This window comes from Salmo salar, chromosome ssa22 (genome assembly GCF_905237065.1).
Source record: "Salmo salar chromosome ssa22, Ssal_v3.1, whole genome shotgun sequence".
In the NCBI taxonomy this organism is placed as follows: Eukaryota; Metazoa; Chordata; class Actinopteri; order Salmoniformes; family Salmonidae; genus Salmo; species Salmo salar.
This window is the reverse complement of record NC_059463.1, coordinates 31,275,430-31,296,114: the sequence shown is the minus strand read 5'-3', so window position 1 is coordinate 31,296,114 and position 20,685 is coordinate 31,275,430. Positions and strand designations below refer to the sequence as shown.

The 20,685-nt window shown below is 42.0% G+C and overlaps 1 protein-coding gene across 5 annotated transcripts in view; it reads left to right on the top strand.

Moving 5' to 3' along the window:
- Positions 1-20,685, top strand: part of LOC106583181 (E3 ubiquitin-protein ligase RAD18) — a 97,633-nt gene that overhangs the window by 7,484 nt on the left and 69,464 nt on the right. For 3 of the 5 annotated variants that reach the window (XR_006761306.1, XM_014167080.2, XM_014167078.2), the window contains exons 5-9: positions 10,549-10,994; positions 13,056-13,155; positions 14,985-15,172; positions 16,206-16,276; positions 16,466-16,526. Coding sequence is in view for 2 of the 5 variants with exons in the window: in XM_014167080.2 (XP_014022555.1) it covers positions 10,549-10,994; positions 13,056-13,155; positions 14,985-15,172; positions 16,206-16,276; positions 16,466-16,526 (866 nt within the window). In the remaining 3 variants the exon portion in view is untranslated. Of the gene's footprint in view, positions 1-10,548; positions 10,995-13,055; positions 13,156-14,984; positions 15,173-15,965; positions 16,049-16,205; positions 16,277-16,465; positions 16,527-20,685 lie in introns of all 5 variants that reach the window. The other 2 variants (XR_001323457.2, XR_001323456.2) reach the window with 1 other exon arrangement.

The window sequence follows — 20,685 nt, the reverse complement described above, 5'->3', positions numbered from 1 at the left end:
AGATCTACATTTTATTTGAATGGGGCATGCTTATTTAAGATGGTTAGGAAAGCACTTTTAAAGAGCAACCAGGCATCCTCTACTGACGGAATGAGGTCAATATCCTTCCAGGATACCCGGGCCAGGTTGATTATAAAGGCCTGCTCGCTTAAGTGTTTTAGGGAGTGTTTGACAGTGATGAGGGGTGGTCGTTTGACCGCGGACCCATTACGCACGCAGGCAATGAGGCAGTGATCGCTGAGATCCTGGTTGAAGACAGCAGAGGTGTATTTCCAGGGCATGTTGGTCAGGATGATATCTATGAGGGTGCCTGCGTTTACGGCTTTAGGGTTGTACCTGGTAGGTTCCTTGATTATTTGTGTGATAAGGAGGACATCTAGCTTGGATTGTAGGACGGCCGGGGTGTTTAAGGATATCCCAGTTTAGGTCACCTAACAGTATGAACTCTGAAGGTAGATGGGGGCAATTAATTCACATATGGTGTCCAGGGCACAGCTGGGGGCTGAGGGCGGTCTATAACAAGCGGCAACAGTTAGACTTATTTCTGGAATGGTGGATTTTTAAAAGTAGGAGCTCGAACTGTTTGGGCACAGACCTGTATAGCATGACAGAACTCTGCGGTCTATCTCTGCAGTAGATTGCATCCATGTTGTAGTTGGGGATGGAAATTTCTGAATTTTTGGTGGCCTTCCTAAGCCAGGATTGAGACATGGCTAGGACATCAGTGTTGGCGGAGTGTGCTAAAGCAGTGAATAAAACAAACTTAGGGAGGAGGTTTCTGATGTTAACATGCATGAAAGCAAGGCTTTTACGGTTACAGAAGTCAACAAATGATAGCGCCTGGGGAAAAGGAGTGGAACTGGGGGCTACAGGGCCTGGGTTAACCTCTACATCACCAGAGGAACAGAGGAGGAGTAGGATAAGGGTACGGCTAAAGACTATGAGAACTGGTCGTATAGTGCTTTGGGAACAGAGAATAAAAGGAGTGGATTTCTGGGCGTGGTATGGTTGGATGTGAGTACAGTGGAGGTAAACCTAGGCGTTGAGTGACGATGAGAGAGGTTTCGTCTCTGGAGGCACCAGTTAAGCCAGGTGACGCCTCCGCATGTGTGTGGGGTGGGACAAAAGAGCTATCTAAGGCGTGTTGAGCGGGACTGAGGGCTCTACAGTGAAATAAACTAATTTGATCTAGCCAAGACTGCAGTAGACAAGGCATATTGACATGAGAGAGAGAGGTATAAAGCAATCACAGGTGTTGTTCAGGAGAGCTAAGACAACAACGGGTAAGTGCTGATGAATAGGCAGAGCAGGTCAGTTAGGTACGTACGGGACCTGAGTTCGAGGCTGGGTCCGACAGGTAAACGTAATTAGGTACCGTGTTATTGAAACAGTCCAGGGGGGCATCAGCTGTGTAGCCAAGTGGTCATAGGGTCAAATGAGCAGCAATAGATGAGTCAGGGTGCTGCTGTTCGGTAGTCACTTCTACGCTAGGCGAGCAGTGGACACAGCGTTCAGAAAAGCTACCGGGCCGGGGATAGTCGATGGTTCTTCAGCGACATTGTAACAGAATAGCCTGTTTAGACCACACCGGGTGATCACGTCGGCAGTCCAGTCGTGATGGATCGGCGGCGCTCCGTGTCGACAATGAAGTGTCCAGGCCAATTGGCAAAATAGGTTTTGTAGCCCTAGATTTAGCTGGTATATGGGCCTAGCTCGAGGCTAGCAAAAGGCTAGCTGGTGCTTGCTTCGGGACATATGCGTTTATCAGTCTCTCTGTCCCAGCTTTGATGCACCTGTACTGTCTCTGCCTTCGGGGTGAACAGGCCGTGGCTCGGATGGCTGAGGTCTTTGATGATCTTCTTGGCCTTCCTGTGAACCAGGTGCAGTAGATGTCCCTGCCTTTCTAAGGTCTTCGAAAGCCAAGTTAACAAACAGATCACCGACCATTTCGAATCCCACCGTACCTTCTCCGCTATGCAATCTGGTTTCCGAGCTAGTCATGGGTGCACCTCAGCCACGCTCAAGGTCCTAAACGATATCATAACTGCCATCGATAAGAGACAATACTGTGCAGCCGTATTCATCGACCTGGCCAAGGCTTTTCGACTGTCAATCACCACATTCTTATCGGCAGACTCAACAGCCTTGGTTTCTCAAATGACTGCCTCGCCTGGTTCACCAACTACTTCTCAGATAGAGTTCAGTGTGTCAAATCGGAGGGCCTGTTGTCCAGACCACTGGCAGTCTCTATGGGGGTGCCACAAGGTTCATTTCTCGGGCCGACTCTCTTCTCTGTATACATCAATGATGTCGCTCTTGCTGCTGGTGATTCTCTGATCCACCTCTACGCAGACGACACCATTCTGTATACTTCTGGCCCTTCTTTGGACACTGTGCTAACTAACCTCCAGACGAGCTTCAATGCCATACAGCTCTCCTTCCGTGGCTTCCAACTGCTCTTAAATGCAAATAAAACTAAATGCATGCTCTTCAACCGATCGCTGCCTGCACCTGCCCGCCCGTCTAGCATCACTACTCTGGATGCTACTCTGCATCACTACTCTGAAATCATAGTCGCACACCTCATATAGTCCAGCCCATAGGCCTATATGTTTTGATAAGGTTTGAATCAAAACTAAAGTGGCCAAATAACTTCTTAAAATTAAGCACATCCGCTTAACGGGTGTAGAGCCTAACTGGCATACATATGCAGAATGTGAGTTTCAAGTTTGGGGAAGATAATTTTCACCATAAAAATGCATCTTTATAATAAAAGCATTACATGCATATTGGCATTTGCTTTCACTTTTGCGAATGTTGTTTTCCCGCAAATGGAACATTTGTGCTTATACTCTACTGCCGTTAAATTAAGCATATAGGAGTACCTGTTTGTTGACCACTCAACACAGAATAGCTGCATTAGTCATAGTATAAAATAATACAAATATTTCAAAGGAGTTCTAAGCAAATCTTGTCTGCTAAATAATCTAGTCTAGGCCACATTCATATGACATAGCCAGATCAGGACCTAACATAAGAACAACTCAGAGTATTGTTGTGTCTTTGGCTATGCCGGATTAAGTGATATGACATGCTATTCTATAAAATTCTTTCTCTGTAATTAATATTACTGGATTTCAGCTAATCATGTAAATGTAATTAACTAGAAAGTCGGGGCACCACGAAATAATGTTTTTAGAGCTGTTATCTTCCGAATAAACTCTTAAAGACCTAGTAATATTTTATTTCAATAGCAGTCAATATTAATCGTCACTTTATTTCAGTCTCATCTGAAAGTTGTAAATTATTGGTTATCTTCACGGACCCTGGCTAACAAGTTGAATCAGCAATACAAATTGAGTTTAATTATTTATTTACTAAATACCTAACTAATCACACAGAATTCCATATACACAGAATGCAAATTATGTCATACAGAAAACGCCCCTGGTGGACGGGCCGACATGACGGCTGGTTACACAAAGGGAGGGGGTTGGGTTTGAGTGAAAGAGCGGGAAGACTGAGGAACAAAGGGAGAAGTTGTGCTATCGTAAATACAGTATCTTATGCATTCTAAATTACCGCCCATTTGGAAAAGGAAAATGCAATAAATATTTACTCTGAGCTGCGCTTCGGTTGGTTGGTCGTAGATGCTGGCCGTGTTGGCCAACAGAGATCTTCCTGTCCTCGGAAGAATGTCACTGGTGCTAAATTGTATACTTTGTAGTATCGTCGTCCGTCCTTTACTAGCCCACGTTTACAGTGGCCGCTGCTAACTCAACGGCTAGGATGTCTCACTTCTTTAGTGAATAAGAGTTCAAAGTTCATACCATTCACAACCAAAGCTCACGCTGAGGTTGGCTTAGTTCTGTAGTTGACATGTTAGTCCTTTTTAACGTATGGACTATCGTCCTTGGAACAGGAGGTTACATTTTCGTCAAGGGCTTATATAGTGGCGGGAGAGAAGGATGTTTCATAGTTCATAACCCATGTCTCTTCACGCGGGCGGGCCACTGATTTGAGCAGAGCTCTAACCTTATGAAAACCCAATTCTCTCATTTGGAAGCTAAAATTACATTTAATCTTTTCACAAATAGTTTTACATTTAAACATTTTAAATTGCACAACAGTTCCATGTGAATCTGATAACTATAATGTGTAGACTTTCCCAGATACAGTTTGTCATCAGTCATAATGTCTCAGATGACCACCGAACAGACATCATATACATTAAGTACCAACGCATATTTTCAACTGGTTCTATTACCGAAATATGGTTCCTTTCCCCCCACTTGTTTGATGTTCCCAGAATCTCTATGTTTAACCTCTCTGGGCTAGGTGGGACGTTTGCGTACCACCCTAGTCAACAGCCAGTGGAACCCGTGGCGCGATATTCAAATACCTCAGAAATGCTATTACTTCAATTTCTCAAACATATGACTATTTTACACCATTTTAAAGACAAGACTCTCGTTAATCTAACCACACTGTCTGATTTCAAAAAAGCTTTACAACGAAAGCAAAACATTAGATTATGTCAGCAGAGTACCCAGCCAGAAATAATCAGACACCCATTTTTCAAGCTAGCATATAATGTCACAAAAACCAAAACCACAGCTAAATGCAGCACTAACCTTTGATGATCTTCATCAGATGACACTCCTAGGACATTATGTTATACAATACATGCATGTTTTGTTCAATGAAGTTCATATTTATATCAAAAACCAGCTTTTTACATTAGCATGTGATTAGCATTCCCACCGAACACTTCCGGTGAATTTACTAAATTACTCACGATAAACGTTCACAAAAAACATAATTATTTTAAGAATTATAGATACAGAACTCCTTTATGCAATCGCGGTGTCCGATTTTAAAATAGCTTTTCGGTGAAAGCACATTTTGCAATATTCTGAGTAGATAGCCCGGCCATCACAGGCTAGCTATTTTGACACCCACCAAGTTTGGTACTCACCAAACTCAGATTTACTATAAGAAAAATATGATTACCTTTGCTGTTCTTCGTCAGAATGCACTCCCAGGACTTCTACTTAAACAACAAATGTTGGTTTGGTTCCAAATAATCCATAGTTATATCCAAATAGCGGCGTTTTGTTCGTGCGTTCAAGACACTATCCGAAGGGTGACGCGCCCGGCGCATTTCGTGACAAGAAAAATCTAAATATTTCATTACCGTACTTCGAAGCATGTCAAACGCTGTTTAAAATCAATTTTTATGCGATTTTTCTCGTAAAGTAGCGATAATATTCCGACCGGGAGTCGTTGTTTTCGTTCAAAGACTGAGAAAGTAAAATGGACTCTTCACGTGCATGCGTGCGCCCGTCTCATTGTTCTCAGATCGACCACTTACCAAATGCGCTACTGTTTTTCAGACAGTAACTGCAGAGTCATCATTCAACGTTCTGGCGCCTTCTGAGAACCTATGGGAGCCTTAGAAAATGTCACGTTACAGCAGAGACAAAGAAGGCCAAGAAATGGTCAGAGAGGGCGCTTCCTCTTTGGAATCTTCTCAGGTTTTGGCCTGCCATATGAGTTCTGTTAAACTCACAGACACCATTCAAACAGTTTTAGAAACTTTAGGGTGTTTTCTACCCAAATAAAAAATTATATGCATATTCTAGTTACTGGGCAGGAGTAGTAACCAGATTAAATCGGGTAAGTTTTTTTATCCGGCCGTGCAAATACTGCCCCCTATCCCCAACAGGTTAACAAAGGCTATTCAAGAGTCATTCAGTAGAGTCAGAGAGAGAGAGGGAAGGGAGAAAGGTATTTATGGGGGGGTCATAAACCTTACCCACAGGCCAACGTCATGACACCACTTGGGGGCAGCTTGTCAGAAATCAAGGATCCAGTTGCATTGGGAGATGTTTAGTCCCAGGATCATTAATTTAGTGATGGGCTTTGTGGGTACTATGGTGTTGAATGCTGAGCTGTACTCAATGAACTGCATTCTCACATAGGTGTTCCTTTTGTCCAGGTGAGAACGGACAGTGTGGAGTGCAATTTGAGATGACGTCATCTGTGGATCTGTTGGGGTGGTGTGCGAATTGAAGTGGGTCTAGGGTTTATGGCGTGCTGGTGTTGTGAGCCATGAACAACTTTTCAAAGCACTTCATGGCTACCGACGTGAGTGCTACGGGCGGTAATCATTTAGGCAGGTTACCTTCGCTATCTTTTTCACAGGGACTGTGGTGGTCTGTTTGAAACATGTAGGTATTACAGACTCAATCAGGGAGAGTCAAGTAAGAGTCTTTCCAGTTGGTCTGCGCATGCTTTGAGTACACATCCTGGTAATCCGTCTGGCCCCGTGGCTTTGTGAATGTTGATCTGTTTAAAGAGCAACTGGTGCTCTCATGCATGCTTTAGTGTTGCTTGCCTCGAAGTGAGTATATATGGCATTTAGCTCATCTGGTAGGCTCGTGACACTAGGCAGCTCGCGGCTTGGTTTCCCTTTGTAGTGCGCAATAGTTTTCAATCTCTGCAACATCTTACGAGCATCAGAGCCGGTGCAGTAGGATTCAATCTTAGTCCTGTATTGATGCTTTGTCTGTTTGATGGTTCGTCTGAGGGCATAGCGGGATTTTTGATAAGCTTTCGGATTAGTGTCCCGCTCCTTGAAAGCGGCAGCTCTAGCCTTTAGCTCGGTGCGGATGTTGCCTGTAATCCATGGGTTCCGTTTGGGATATGTACGTACAGTCAATATGGGGACAACATCGTCGATGTACTTATTGATGAAGCTGGCGACTGATGTGGTATACTACTCAGTGCCATTGGATGAATCCCTGAACGTATTCCAGTCTGTGCTAGCAAAACAGTCCTGTAGCGTTGCATCCACATCATCTGACCACTTCCGTATTGAGTGAGTCACTGGTACTTCCTGCTTTAATTTTTGCTTGTAGGCAGGAATCAGGAGGATAGAATTATGGTCAGATTTGCCAAATGGAGGATGAGCTTTGTATGCGTCTGTGTGTGGAGTAAAGGTGGTCTAGAGTTTATTTTTTGTTTATTTATTTATTTATTTATTTATTTTCTCCTCTGGTTGCACATGTGACATGCTGGTAGAAATATTAGGTAAAATGGATTTAAGTTTGCCTGCAGTATAGTCCCCGGCCACTAGAAGCGCCACTTCTGGATGTTGGTTTGGAGCTCGTAAATGGCAGCCATCCCTTCCGGCACCATTATGTAACTCTGATTAGAAGACAGTAGGCAGTCATTACCTGTTATGTGGCCTGCTCTTTTATCTACTCCCATAATCCAGTATTGGCATTTTGATTAACTATCTTTCAATGAGGTTAGGTGGAGCAGGCAATGTTGTGCTCTTTGTATGGAGAGTAGAGGTCGACCGATTATGGTTTTTCAATGCCGATACCGATTATTGGAGGACCAAAAAAGGCCGGTACCGATTAATCGGCCTATTTATTTATTTGTAATAATGACAATTACAACAATACTGAATGAACACTTATTTTAACTTAATATAATACATACATACAATCAATTTAGCCTCAAATAAATAATGAAACATGTTCAATTTGGTTTAAATAATGCAAAAACAAAGTGTTGGAGAAGAAAATAAAAGTGCAATATGTGCCATGTAAAAAAGCTAACGTTTAAGTTCCTTGCTCAGAACATGAGAACATATGAAAGCTGGTGGTTCCTTTTTAACATGAGTCTTCAGTATTCCCAGGTATGAAGTTTTAGGTTGTAGTTATTATAGGAATTATAGGACTATTTCTCTCTATACGATTTGTATTTCATATACCTTTGACTATTGGATGTTCTTATAGGCACTTTAGTATTGCCAGTGTAACAGTATAGCTTCCATCCCTCTCCTCTCTCCTACCTGGGCTCGAACCAGGAACACATCGACAACAGCCACCCTCGAAGCAGCGTTACCCATGCAGAGCAAGGGGAACAACTACTCCAAGTCTCAGAGCGAGTGACATTTGAAACGCTATTAGCGCGCACCCGGCTAACTAGCTAGCCATTTCACATCGGTTACACCAGCCTAATCTTGGGAGTTGATAGGCTTGAAGTCATAAACAGCGCAATGCTTGAAGAATTGCGAAGGGCTGCTGGCAAAACGACGAAAGTGCTGTTAGAATGAATGCTTACGAGCCTGCTGGTGCCTACCACCGCTCAGTCAGACTGCTCTATCAAATATCAAATCATAGACTTAATTATAATATAATAAACACACAAATATGAGCCTTATGTCATTAATATGGTCGAATCCGGAAACTATCATCTCGAAAACAAAACATTTATTTTTCCAGTGAAATACGGAACCGTTCTGTATTTTATCTAACGGGTGGCATCCCTAAATCTAAATATTCCTGTTACATTGCACAACCTTCAATGTTATGTCATAATTACGTAAAATTCTGGCAAATTAGTTCGCAACGAGCCAGGTGGCCCAAACTGCTGCATATACCCTGACTCTGTTGCAGAGGTGACACATTTTCCCTAGTTAAAAGAAATTCATGTTAGCAGGCAATATTAACTAAATATGCAGGTTTAAAAATATATACTTGTGTATCGATTTTAAGAAAGACATTGATGTTTATGGTTAGGTACACGTTGGAGCAACGACAGTCCTTTTTCGCGAATGCGCACCGCATCGATTATATGCAACGCAGGACAGGCTAGATAACTACACATGGTTGATGATATTACTAGTTTAACTAGTGATTATGATTGATTGTTTTTTTATAAGATAAGTTTAATGCTAGCTAGCAACTTACCTTGGCTTCTTACTGCATTCGCGTAACAGGCAGGCTCCTCGTGGAGTGCAATGTAAAGCAGGTGGTTAGAGCGTTGGACTAGTTAACCGTAAGGTTGCAAGATTGAATCCCCAAGCTGACAAGGTAAAAATCTGTCGTTCTGCCCCTGAATAAGGCAGTTAACCCACCGTTCCTAGGTCGTCATTGAAATAAGAATGTGTTCTTAACTGACTTGCCTAGTTAAAAAATATTATAATAAATAAATAAAAAATAGGCAAATCGGTGTCCAATAATACTGATTGTTATGAAAACTTGAAATCGGCCCTAATTAATCGGCCATTCCGATTTAATCGGTCGACCTCTAATGGAGAGGCATTTCTACTATTGAATAGGGATGGGACTTTGCTAAATCTGACTTTGATCTGATATCTACCAAGTAATGTTGGGCTCAGTATCACTGAAATTGATATTGTAACCATTACATTTTACACAACAGTACTGCTTCTGCTTTGACTTTAATGGGGTACATGATAAAACTAACATAATTAGAAAAAAGCTTTACATGTGTGTCAATACTTAGCCTTACTGTCAGCCTCTATTAAACTATTGCATTAGCCTAGGCCTAAATGTTGGAATTCTTCAAAGAAATGTAAGATACCATCCATTAAAATAACATGTTAGCAAGCAGTTATTTAACCACCATGACACAGTCCTGTCTAAAGGATGTATTCAACATGACCTTCTTTGGTACTATAAAGGCTATGTTTCAACACTTTGCTACTTCAATTTATTCAGTCTTTGGTCTGTGCATTGTCTGTATGGCCAGTCTACTGCTGCTTATTGTTAGTGTATGCTTTCCCCTGCTTCTGAAAGGTGTCTAAATGTGTCCTTGACCCTGCTGGTTATCTCACATACTGTAGTCTCTGGAGTGAAGCCAAATAGTGGGTGCTAATAACCTGGACAGTGTGTGGTGAAATGGACATTCATTCTTTTGCATATCCCACTCCCTCCCATGCCTGAGAGTTGGGTCACAGCATGGGATCAGCCATATTTGGCTGCGACCGGGGATGCAATTGGGGTTAAGTGCCTTGCTCAAGGCCAGATTGACAGATTTTTTTTTTTATCTCGTTGGCTTGGGGATTTGAAGTAGTTACTTGCCCAAGGCTCTAACCCTATTGTATTTAACTTAGGGGTATGGTACTGTGAGCAGTCCTAGTGGGGGATTTATGGCTTTTTCTGCTCCGCATAGTGTGTGCTGTGAGGGTGCTGGCTGCCCTGTGTGCAGGAGTGTGTTGTGACCTGCTCTAATGCTCAGAGCGAAGACAAATAAAATGGTTTCAATATGGAAAGCAGAGCATTGCACACCTCATTGATTCCACTTTATGGCCCAGTAATGGCTCTGTAGCTACCAGGCACCAGCTGTATTTGTTTGCTTTCCACATTTCCAAGATTGTGGCCAACTGGCCCAGTCTTTTTTGCTCGCAGGGAAGTGCAAGATAATTGGACATGTGCAGTTTCTGTCAAGGGGCTCACATTACTCTTTCCAATGGGCCACAAGACCTCCAAGAAATCCTGCACCTCAACAGATGCAACTGTTTTTGTTTAGCCATTTTAGTGAGTGTTTGTTTCACGTGTGTGTGTGTGTGTGATTTTTGGTTGTTGTACATATTTGTGTGAAATTGTGAATGAATTTTTATCAGACTACTTAGACCTGGAGGATTTGTCAGCTTTGTCCTCTTGTTCCTCTGCTGTGACTGATTGACTATTTATTCACACTAAAGCTGTGATGTTCTTATCCCAGACAGCAGTTGTCAAACGCTAATTTTGACTCGCCTCCAATATCCCGGAAGACCCCGGCCTCATCTGTCAAGTGTAAAAAACCTAGACGGACCACGGGCCCCAAGAAGGAGGCCTCCATCTTCAATCACTTTTTCCGAAAGGGCCCCACAACCTCCACAACTTCTCTCACTACAGAGGCCCCGCCAGCACAGCAACCTATTCCCTGCAGAAAGAGACTGTCTGGCACTCCTCTACGTAGCCAAACAGTGAAGGAGAGCCCCTGTCCGACACAGACTGTGAAAGTAGACCCTGATCATCAGGTCTCTGGGAAGGAAGAGCCCATTGAGGACATACCGGCCCAGATGCTGGTGTCTGTGAAGATGGAGAAGATTGACTTCTCCATGACAGGGCTGTTGTCCCTGGCTGATTCACAGTCCTCATCACAGGACCTGGAGCCTCTAGTTAAAGGTAAGGCCTGCCTGCTGACTGACTGTCTCCAGGAATTATTCGGTGTGTGTGAAGACACTAATTCTATTTTCCATTGGAACATTTTGAATATGAGAGACTTGGCTGCCAAAACATAGTGTTTCTAATGCATACAGTATGGGCCTATGCTTAAAATGGAAATGCCCTCCATAGAGAAAGCAATGTTGGTTGTACTGTTTTTCATATTACTAGTTGTATAGGATATTCTTGTCCATTAAAGACATGCTCAGGACCTTTGGCGACTACTAAGTATTTCTTAAACCTCCCAGTTTGAGCTGGATGTGTAGTTCATACATGCATAATCTATGAGCAGAATTACTGTTTTACCTCAATTAACCACAGAATCCCTAGATTGAAAGCTACTGTTTTTCTGGAAGCTGTGCTGCGCTATTTTTCTTACATTTTTCCCCCATGTGGGACAGCCCCCTAGCAATTTGAGTTCTATCCAATGAGCTTCAGCCCCTCACCTTCTGAGTGACAGCTAGCAAGATGCACACACACAGCAGAGCGAGAGAGCAATGACATGATGCACATACAGTACCAGTCAAAAGTTTGGACACACCTACTCATTCAAGGGTTTTTCTTTATATTTACTATTTTCTATATTGTAGAATAATAGTGAAGACATTTGGGTGATAGTGAAGGCCAGGTCATCTGATGCAGCACTCCATCACTCTCCTTCTTGGTCAAAAAGCCCTTACACAGCCTGGAGGAGTTTTTGGTCATTGTCCTGTTGAAAAACAACTGATAGTCCCACTAAGCGCTAACCAGATGGGATGGCGTTTCACTGCAGAATGCTGTGGTAGCTGTGCTGGTTAAGTGTGCCTTGAATTCTAAATAAATCACCGACAGTGTCACCAGCAAAGCACTCACACACATCCTCCTCCATGCTTCACAGTGGGAACCACACATGCGGAAATCATCCGTTCACCTACTCAGCGTCTCAGAAAAACAATGCGGGTTGGAACCAAAAATCTCAAATTTGAACTCATTAGACCAAAGGACAGATGTCCACCAGTCTAATGTCCATTTCTCGTGTTTATTGGCCCAAGCAAATCTCTTCTTCTTATTGGTGTCCTTTTAGTAGTGGTTTCTTTGCAGCAATTCGACCATGAAGGCCTGATTCACGCAGTCTCCTCTGAACAGTTGATGTTGAGATGTGTCGGTTACTTGAACTCTGTGAAGCATTTTATTTGGGCTGCAATCTGAGGCTGGTAACTCTAATGCACATATCCTCTGCAGCAGAGTTAACTCTGGGTCTTCCTTTCCTGTGGCGGTCCTCATGAGAGCCAGTTTCATCATAGCGCTTGATGGTTTTTGCAACTGCCTTGAAGATACTTTTAAGGTTTTTGAAATGTTCTGTATTGACTGACCTTCATGTTTTAAAGTAATGATGGACTGTCATTTCTCTTTGCTTATTTGACCTGTTCTTGTCATAATATGGAATTGGTCTTTTACCAAATAGGCCCATCTTCTGTATACCCCCCTACCTTGTCACAACACAACTGATCTGCTCAAACACATTAAGAAGGAAAGAAATTCCACAAATTAACTTTGAACAAGGCACACCTGTTAATTTAAATGCATTCCAGGTGACTACCTCATGAAGCTGGTTGAGAGAATGCCAAGAGTGTGTAAAGCTGTCATCAAGGCAAAGGGTGGCTACTTTAAAGAATCTCAAATATAAAATATGTTTTGGTTTAACACTTTTTTTGGTTACTTCATGATTCCAAATGTGTTATTGCACAATGTAGAAAATAGTAAAAATAAAGTGAAACCCAGGAATGAGTAGGTGTGTCCAAACTTTTGACTGGTACTGTATCTGGACATATGTGATGTAGTAGGGGACCACTTTTTGGACCACTTTTGGGTGTTGAGCACTACCTTCAGAACTACTGGCTAAAAAGCATTCACAAGTACTGGATTATCCCTTAAAAATGATGGATGATTTCAATGCTGCATGGAACTCTGGCCACTTCACAATGTGTTTCTCCTTTTCTATATGTGTGTTTGTCTATAAATCCTGCTGTGTGTGTTTTGCAGTGGAGTGTCCTGTGTGTTCTGTGGGCATCCTTGAACAGTTCATCAACAAGCACCTGGACAGCTGTCTGACCCAAGGGGAAAAGAAGGAGAGCCTTAGGAGGTACCATTGAACACACATCTCACAGGGGTTCAAGAGTTCACTTTTTTGACGTTTCTACTTATTTTAGACATCCTTGACACTGATGACATCCAAACTAAGCTGAAACTTCAAAAAAGTGTCCCTTAGAATTCCCCTAGAATGTTCTATTAACTTTGATGTAAAGCTAGCACTAGGTCAGGTATGTGACTTATGTTTTGATTTATTTTAACATGTATTTGTGTTGTATATTTTGTTTAGATTTATGTTTGGGGAGATGTAATATCCCTTCCTCTGCTGAAAGTACTGTCTACTCTACCTTCAAATTTGAAGTCAACCTGGAAATGTTTATTTCTGTAGAAATCTAATGGAAGGTTCCACAGTAGGATAAATATAGTTCTGAGCTATTTGATTCTCCATCATAAACGGGCAAAGTGTACATGACAGCACGGAACCCTTGATTCGTGACCTTGATGTCAGAGTGATGGATTACACAAGTTCCTATACTCTTCAACACATTTGACCTGCCACTCAGCTCTGAATAGGAGCTGGTGATGAGTTTTCAATGCTACTGTACTCATATAAATACAGGCACTGCGTCTTGGTGATGAGATGCCATGTGGTCAGAACCTTGTCCTGTCCTGAATCCTCCTCATGGACTTTCTATCTGAAAGCAGAGATTTGAAAGTATACTTCACATAATGGTTAGTAGGAAAGGGGAACAACAACAGAACTGAAACAGAATTACTTAGAAAGCCCAGATAAAACCCCAATATATTTATTAGCCTAATGTGGGTGGTCAGCGCAGTAGTGGAAAAACCCAATTGTCAAACTTGAGTAAAAGTGAAAGTCACCCAGTAAAATCTTACTTAGTAAAAGTATTTGGTTTGAAATATACTTAAGTATCAAAAGTAAATGTAATTGCAAAAAAATACTTAACTATCAAAGTAAAACAATAACTAATTTCACCTTCCTTATATTACGCAAACCAGATGGCACAATTGTATTTTTTACATTTTATTTACGGATAGCCAGGGTCACACTCCAACACTCAGACATCATTTACAAAATCAGCATTTGTGTTTAGGGTTTCCGCCAGATCAGAGGCAGTAAGGATTACCAGGGATGTTCTCTTGATAAGTGTGAGTTGGACCGTTTTCCTGTCCTGCTAAGCATTCGAAATGTAACCTGTACTTTTGGATGTCAGGGAAAATGTATGAGTAAAAAGTACATTATTTTCTTTAGGAATGTAGTGAAGTAAAAGTTGTCAAAAATATAAATAATGTACAGAGACCCCAAAAAACATCTTAAGTAGTACTTTGAAGTATTTTTGCTTAAGTACTTTACACCACTGGGTAAGCGATAGCGAAGAGCTTTATACCATATACTGCTGCCAAGATGTCTGGCTCCAAATATGTGTCTGTTCTTACAAGTGGTAGCGCAGTGACTCCCGGCCTCTAATATAGTTTCATTACAGAGCCTCGCTCCGCCCTGCATATCAGGCCTTAGGTTAACCATAATAAAGAAAAGGAGAGCCTCACACTCTAGGAGCTCAGATGCTATAATTTAATAACCGTTGTTTCGACAGACAAGCTGTCTTCATCAGGGTAAAATGACAAACACTGTGGGTCACTAGTTTATATGGATTCGAAGGTTAACTATGGACATTAAATTTATGTTGTCTTCTTCTGTGGTGCCCTCCCTATGATGGACTCTTATTGGGCCAGCCAGAGGTCCGAGTGCTGCAATAACAACACTTCCTCACTGTAGTTCATCATGGAATGAATAATAGTCTAATGACCATGTTATAACAAGTTGTAAACTGATCTTCTCTATGGCTTCATATGGCACAGCTCCCTAGGTGCCGAGAGGAAGCCGATGAGGAAGCTGGTATACACTCTGCTGTCCATGCAGGAGCTGAAGAAGAGGCTGAAGGAGTGCCACCTCTCTGCCCAGGGCACCAGAGACCAGCTAGTCAGGAGGCACCAGGACTTTGTACTCTTCTACAATGCCCAGTGCGACGCCCTCGAACCGAAATCAGGTAAGAGCGCCATTTTCACTGTGTGAAAAATGACGATGACAGGGCGTCAACCTTGGCTGATGATACAAATCTGCTTTTAATTTCAAAGCAGTCTTCTGACCACCATAAATGTAGTTTCCTCCATTCAAAGCCATCGTTCTATAAATGTTTTGGCCATTTTTGACTCCAAGCTATCATTCACGATTGACGAACCTTTACAAGACAAATGTGAAATCACACCTGCTAGTTCCAATATGTGTGCGTGCGCGTGTAGCGGAGGTAATTTACAGCAGCCCAGTGTGGTGTGTACAGAGCCAGGCCCACTGACGACTGTGTTTGGGGAGAGCACTGCAGACCATGTCACAGCCCTGCCAAGTCCTCTCTGAGTTAGTATTTCCCCATGATGACACAGAATCTGCCTCTGCATGGAACGGTCAGAGGTTCAGTACAACAGAATAGTCATCTCTGATGGGAAGCAGTGTTTGAATGAAACACCAAGGTATGCTTTGAGCCTAGCACATGATTTGAGAGTCTACTCTTATCAAGACTTAAAATACTTGCTAGAGCTCAAATATTTTTTTTTGCCTTGACTTTTGCCATGCTTCTGTGATGTCTTGAGGGTGTTTATTACAGTACTTGTACATGCTCTAAGAATGTCAGTGAGTGACCTTGATACATGATCATGCTCGGTGTATAATGGCATGTCCTCCTAGACCTAGCTCTTGGCCTGTACTATCCAGTCAGTAGTTGGGCATGTCAGAGGATAAAGGCTATTAACAACACACTACTTAATATATTTTACCTCGGTGGACAGGTTCTCTAATCCAACAGTACCTGCTCAGACTAATCGACATGAAATGGCCAGAAGACGTGTGTGTACAAATCTCCCAGAAAAATGTAACTACTTGATAGTTAATGTGCATCTCTGGGGATACTTCATTTCCTCAGTCTCTGGGTCATATACCTTAATGTGGTAAAAACAACAGTTCACATAAACAAGCCATGTCTGTGATCCAGAGGGTCATAAAGGTCTCTGTTCATCTTCTTTCAATAGCCAAAGACATCGCCAAAGAAGTGGAGGCCAACGAGAGGGCCAGGAACCAACTGCAGGGGAAAACCAAAAGTGTACGTACCAAAACAGGATCAAAGCATCATTGACTAGCGCCACAGGACCACCGGATAGTTTCTGTTGTTCCCAACATGGCAGTATGTCCAATAAAAGGTGTTGTCCCTCGTAAACAACCTGGTCGAGTGTGTTCTTGAAGTTCAAATGATCACTTTACATGGTCTTTTTGTTGTCCAATTGTGTTGCAGGCTATGGTCTTCTCTAACAACCAAAGTCTGGGGCAAATCGATGAGATGCATTCAACTTACAGTAAGTCATGTCTGACTGGTACGCTTCCTCCATTGATCTGTTGTCAGTAGCTAGGTTGTTATCCAATTTTTGACAGATTTTAATGCTAATATTCTAAAATCTGCATAAAGAAAATATGCGCATTTTCCCACCAGTGGTGTTTTCATCAAACGGATTTGTTACGGATAGAAATCAGTGAGTGATGACGTAGTGCACACAATGTTATTTTTCATTTACCGAATAAAAAATATAAAGTTCAATGTGTTTCCATCGCATTTTCAGCTCTACCAATAGTTTTGTCACAAACTGTTGCGTTTAAATAGCAAATGTGCCTGATTTTGCCAACAGCATACAGTGCAGGTAGGCTGTGTGGGTAGGCTAGTCTACATGATGAGATTATTATGGATAAGAGCGAGAATATTTTATTTGTCAAACGGCAGTCAAGCATTGATCATCATGTCACCCGAATCAGACCCTCTATTTATTGGAATGGATCATCAAGATCAATGTACTCTCTCACCACCCTGTGACGTTCATCATAAGTTATTTCATCTGTAGCCTAAGAAATTGCATGGTTTCCCAAGTCGTAGTGGAAGGATCACACACCATATCATTGCGTAAATCCAAGTTTAATTCAATATGATGGTTATTATATGAATATTTGCGCATAAAAGCGTTTCCACTGCCATTTCTCGCAGAATACATTTTACCGACACAAAAAAATCCCCTGCATGTCGAACAAACAAGTGTATCTGTCGGCACCTATAGATTTTGTACCAAAGCTTCCTGTTTCCATCACGGATGTCGTGATTTCTTTTTATACAGTATGACTTTATTTGCATAAAAACTGTGGATGGAAACGTGCTTTGTGAGTTCAGAATTGTTTTTTGAAGGCTTTTTCTCCATCGACTTTAGCACTGATGTGTATTATTGTCTACAATGGATGTGTGCGATATTAAGTTGACCGTTGATCCCTGTTTCGTCTCTCAGTGAATCTGAATGATTTCTCCTGGTGAGTCAGAGCTGACGTCACCTCAGTGAGGGGTTGGCGTAGAAATAGTTTAGCAGCATCACTGGGCTCTGAGTGTATTCTCACTCTGTTTGCACTGGTGCAAAGTATTCATGAATTTATCCATAGTTAACCTCCCACATCAAAAAATACTATAGTTTACTATAGAATATTAAAGTACTTACTATGGAATTCTGTAGTATGCTGTAGAATTCTAAACTGTAGTATCCCTCGGTCGTGTAGTGTTTACTTTAGAATTGTGTAGTATACTGGAGAATACTATACTACACACTGTAATATCCCTCTCGATCATGTAGTGCTTACTATAGAATGTTGTAATATACTGGAGAATTCTATACCCAAACACTGTAGTATCCCTCAATTGTGTACTGATTACTATAGAATTGTGTAATGTACTGGAGAATACTATACTATAGTGCTTACTATAATATTTTTGTAGAATACTATGCTACACACTGTAGTAGCCCTTGATTATGTAGTGCTTACTTAAGAATGTTGCAGTGTACTGTGTAGAATACTATACTAAACACTGTAGTATTCCTCTACCACATAGTGCTTACTTTAGATTTGTTTTTATCGATTGAACTGTTAGCTGCTAGATTTGTCGATGCTTTTTTTCATTTGAACGTGATCTCCTTGGGGAGCTCATGCCAGTAATTTTCCTCTGAGGTTCCCCCCTCGATCATGTAGTGCTTACTAATATAATTTTGTAGTATTCTTATTTACAATGACCGCCTTTGTTCTTAACTGACTTGCCTAGTTAAATAAAAAATAGATACTAAAACACTGCCGGTGTTTATTATTTCAGAGTGCTTAGTCATTCCAGTCCACTAGAGTGGTGCACTCACTTTAGTCCTTGTACCAGTTTAGGAGAAGTCATCTTCCTCTGAGAGCTGTGAAGTGAATCAGGCCAGAACCAGAGATAAGAGGAGCAGCTCTGTCACATACACAGATCAGATCAATACAGTGGGAGTGCAACAGGGGTGGACCATTGATCCTGCTTAATGCCCTCGTATGGCTAAGGACCCACTTCAGCGGAGAGAATTGCCAGGAAGACCATAAGCTCCCCTGGTCCCTGGTGGCTGTGTGGCTGTATAGTCTGAGAAGGCCTCTAACTGTGATGAAGTGATTAAGCATCAGGGACTCTCACAGCAGCAGACATTACACCATGAAGGAGGGAAACGTTTAGGTTTACTGGGGTGTTTCAGTGTCTTTTTGGTGAATAATTCTGACCTGTAATAGCCTTTACCCAGCGGGACTTAATTTATGCAGAAGAATCTGAGACAGATTGTGTTTGCCTTGCCTCTTGGGCAGACAGACAGACAAAGAGAGAGCGAGAGTTTGTAAGGGGACCGTATGGCACTTTGCAAGGTTAAGTGGCTGTGATAGCCAGAGGAAGATAAAAGGTGGGTGGAACTAGAAATAGCTTGGTGGTGCTAACTTTGCTAAATATGGAGATTGAAATATTGATCTGACTCATGGAGGGGTGTATTATAAATAGCTGTCTTAAATGAAAACAGTTTGATTAATCAGACCAGAGCCGGGCTCGCCCGTCCCCGCGATGACTCACTCCGATGGCTGTTTAGATCAGTGAATGGGCAGACACCAGGGATATGGCGACACACGCACAAACACAGAGTGTTGGCCACATGCAGTATGTGGTAGCAGTCTCGCTTTCTCTTCCAAACGTTTGAACAAGATTGGCACACTCAATGAATGTGCCTCCATCAGTGTGCTATTGTTGTGTCATTGAACAGCAAGGTTGCGAGCAGGACCCTAAAACAATGCCAAACAGAACTCTGTCAATGGAGACCAGTTATTTTTTTTTCTCTCAGTGAACTTCAGCTTTTATTATAATTATTATTATTATAATATATATATATATATCTCTATCGATCAAAATCTAATCTAATCCAATCCTATCTATCTATCTCTACACACACATACACAGTTGAATTTGGAAGTTTACATACACCTAAGCCAAATACATTTAAACTCAGTTTTCACAATTCCTGACATTTAATCCTAGTAAACATTTCCTGTTTTAGGTCAGTTAGGATCACCACTTTTATTTTAAGAATGTGAAATGTCAGAATAATATTAGAGAATAATTTATTTCAGCTTTTATTTCATCACATTCCCAGTGGGTCAGAAGTTTACATACACTTAATTAGTATTTGGTAGCATTGCCTTTAAATTGTTTAACTTCGGTCAAACGTTTCAGGTAGCCTTCCACAAGCTTCCCACAATAAGTTGGGTGAATTTTGGCCCATTCCTCCTGACAGAGCTGGTGTAACTGAGTCAGGTTTTTTAGGCCTCCTTGCTCGCACACACTTTTTCAGTTCAGCCCACAAATCTATAGGATTGAGGTCAGGGCTTTGTGATGGCCACTCCAATACCTTGACTTTGTTGTCCTTAAGCCATTTTGCCACAACTTTGGAAGTATGCTTGGGGTCATTGTCCATTTGGAAGACCCATTTGCGACCAAGCTTTAACTTCCTGACTGATGTCTTGAGATGTTGCTTCAATATATCCACATAACTTTCCATCCTCATGATGCCATCTATTTTGCGAAGTGCACCAGTCCCTCCAGCAGCAAAGCACCCCCTCAACATGATGCTGCCACCCCCGTGCTTCACGGTTGGGATGGTGTTCTTCGGCTTGCAAGCCTCCCCCTTTTTCCTCCAAACATAACGATGGTCATTATGGCCAAACAGTTCCATTTTTGTTTCATCAGACCGGAGACGTTTCTCCAAAAACTACGATCTTTGTCCACATGTGCAGTTGCAAACCGTAGTCTGGCTTTTTTTATTTCGGTTTTGGAACAGTGGCTTCTTCCTTGCTGAGTGGCTTTTCAGATTATGTCGATATAGGACTCGTTTTACTGTGGATATAGATACTTTTGTACCTGTTTCCTGCAGCATTTTCACAAGGTCCTTTGCTGTTGTTCTGGGATTGATTTGCACTTTTCGCACCAAAGTACGTTCATCTCTAGGAGACAGAACACGTCTCCTTCCTGAGCGATATGGTGGCTGCGTGGTCCCATGGTGTTTATACTTGCGTACTATTGTTTGTAGAGATGAACATGGTACCTTCAGGGATTTGGAAATTGCTCCCAAGGATGAACCAGACTTGTGGTGGTCTCCAATT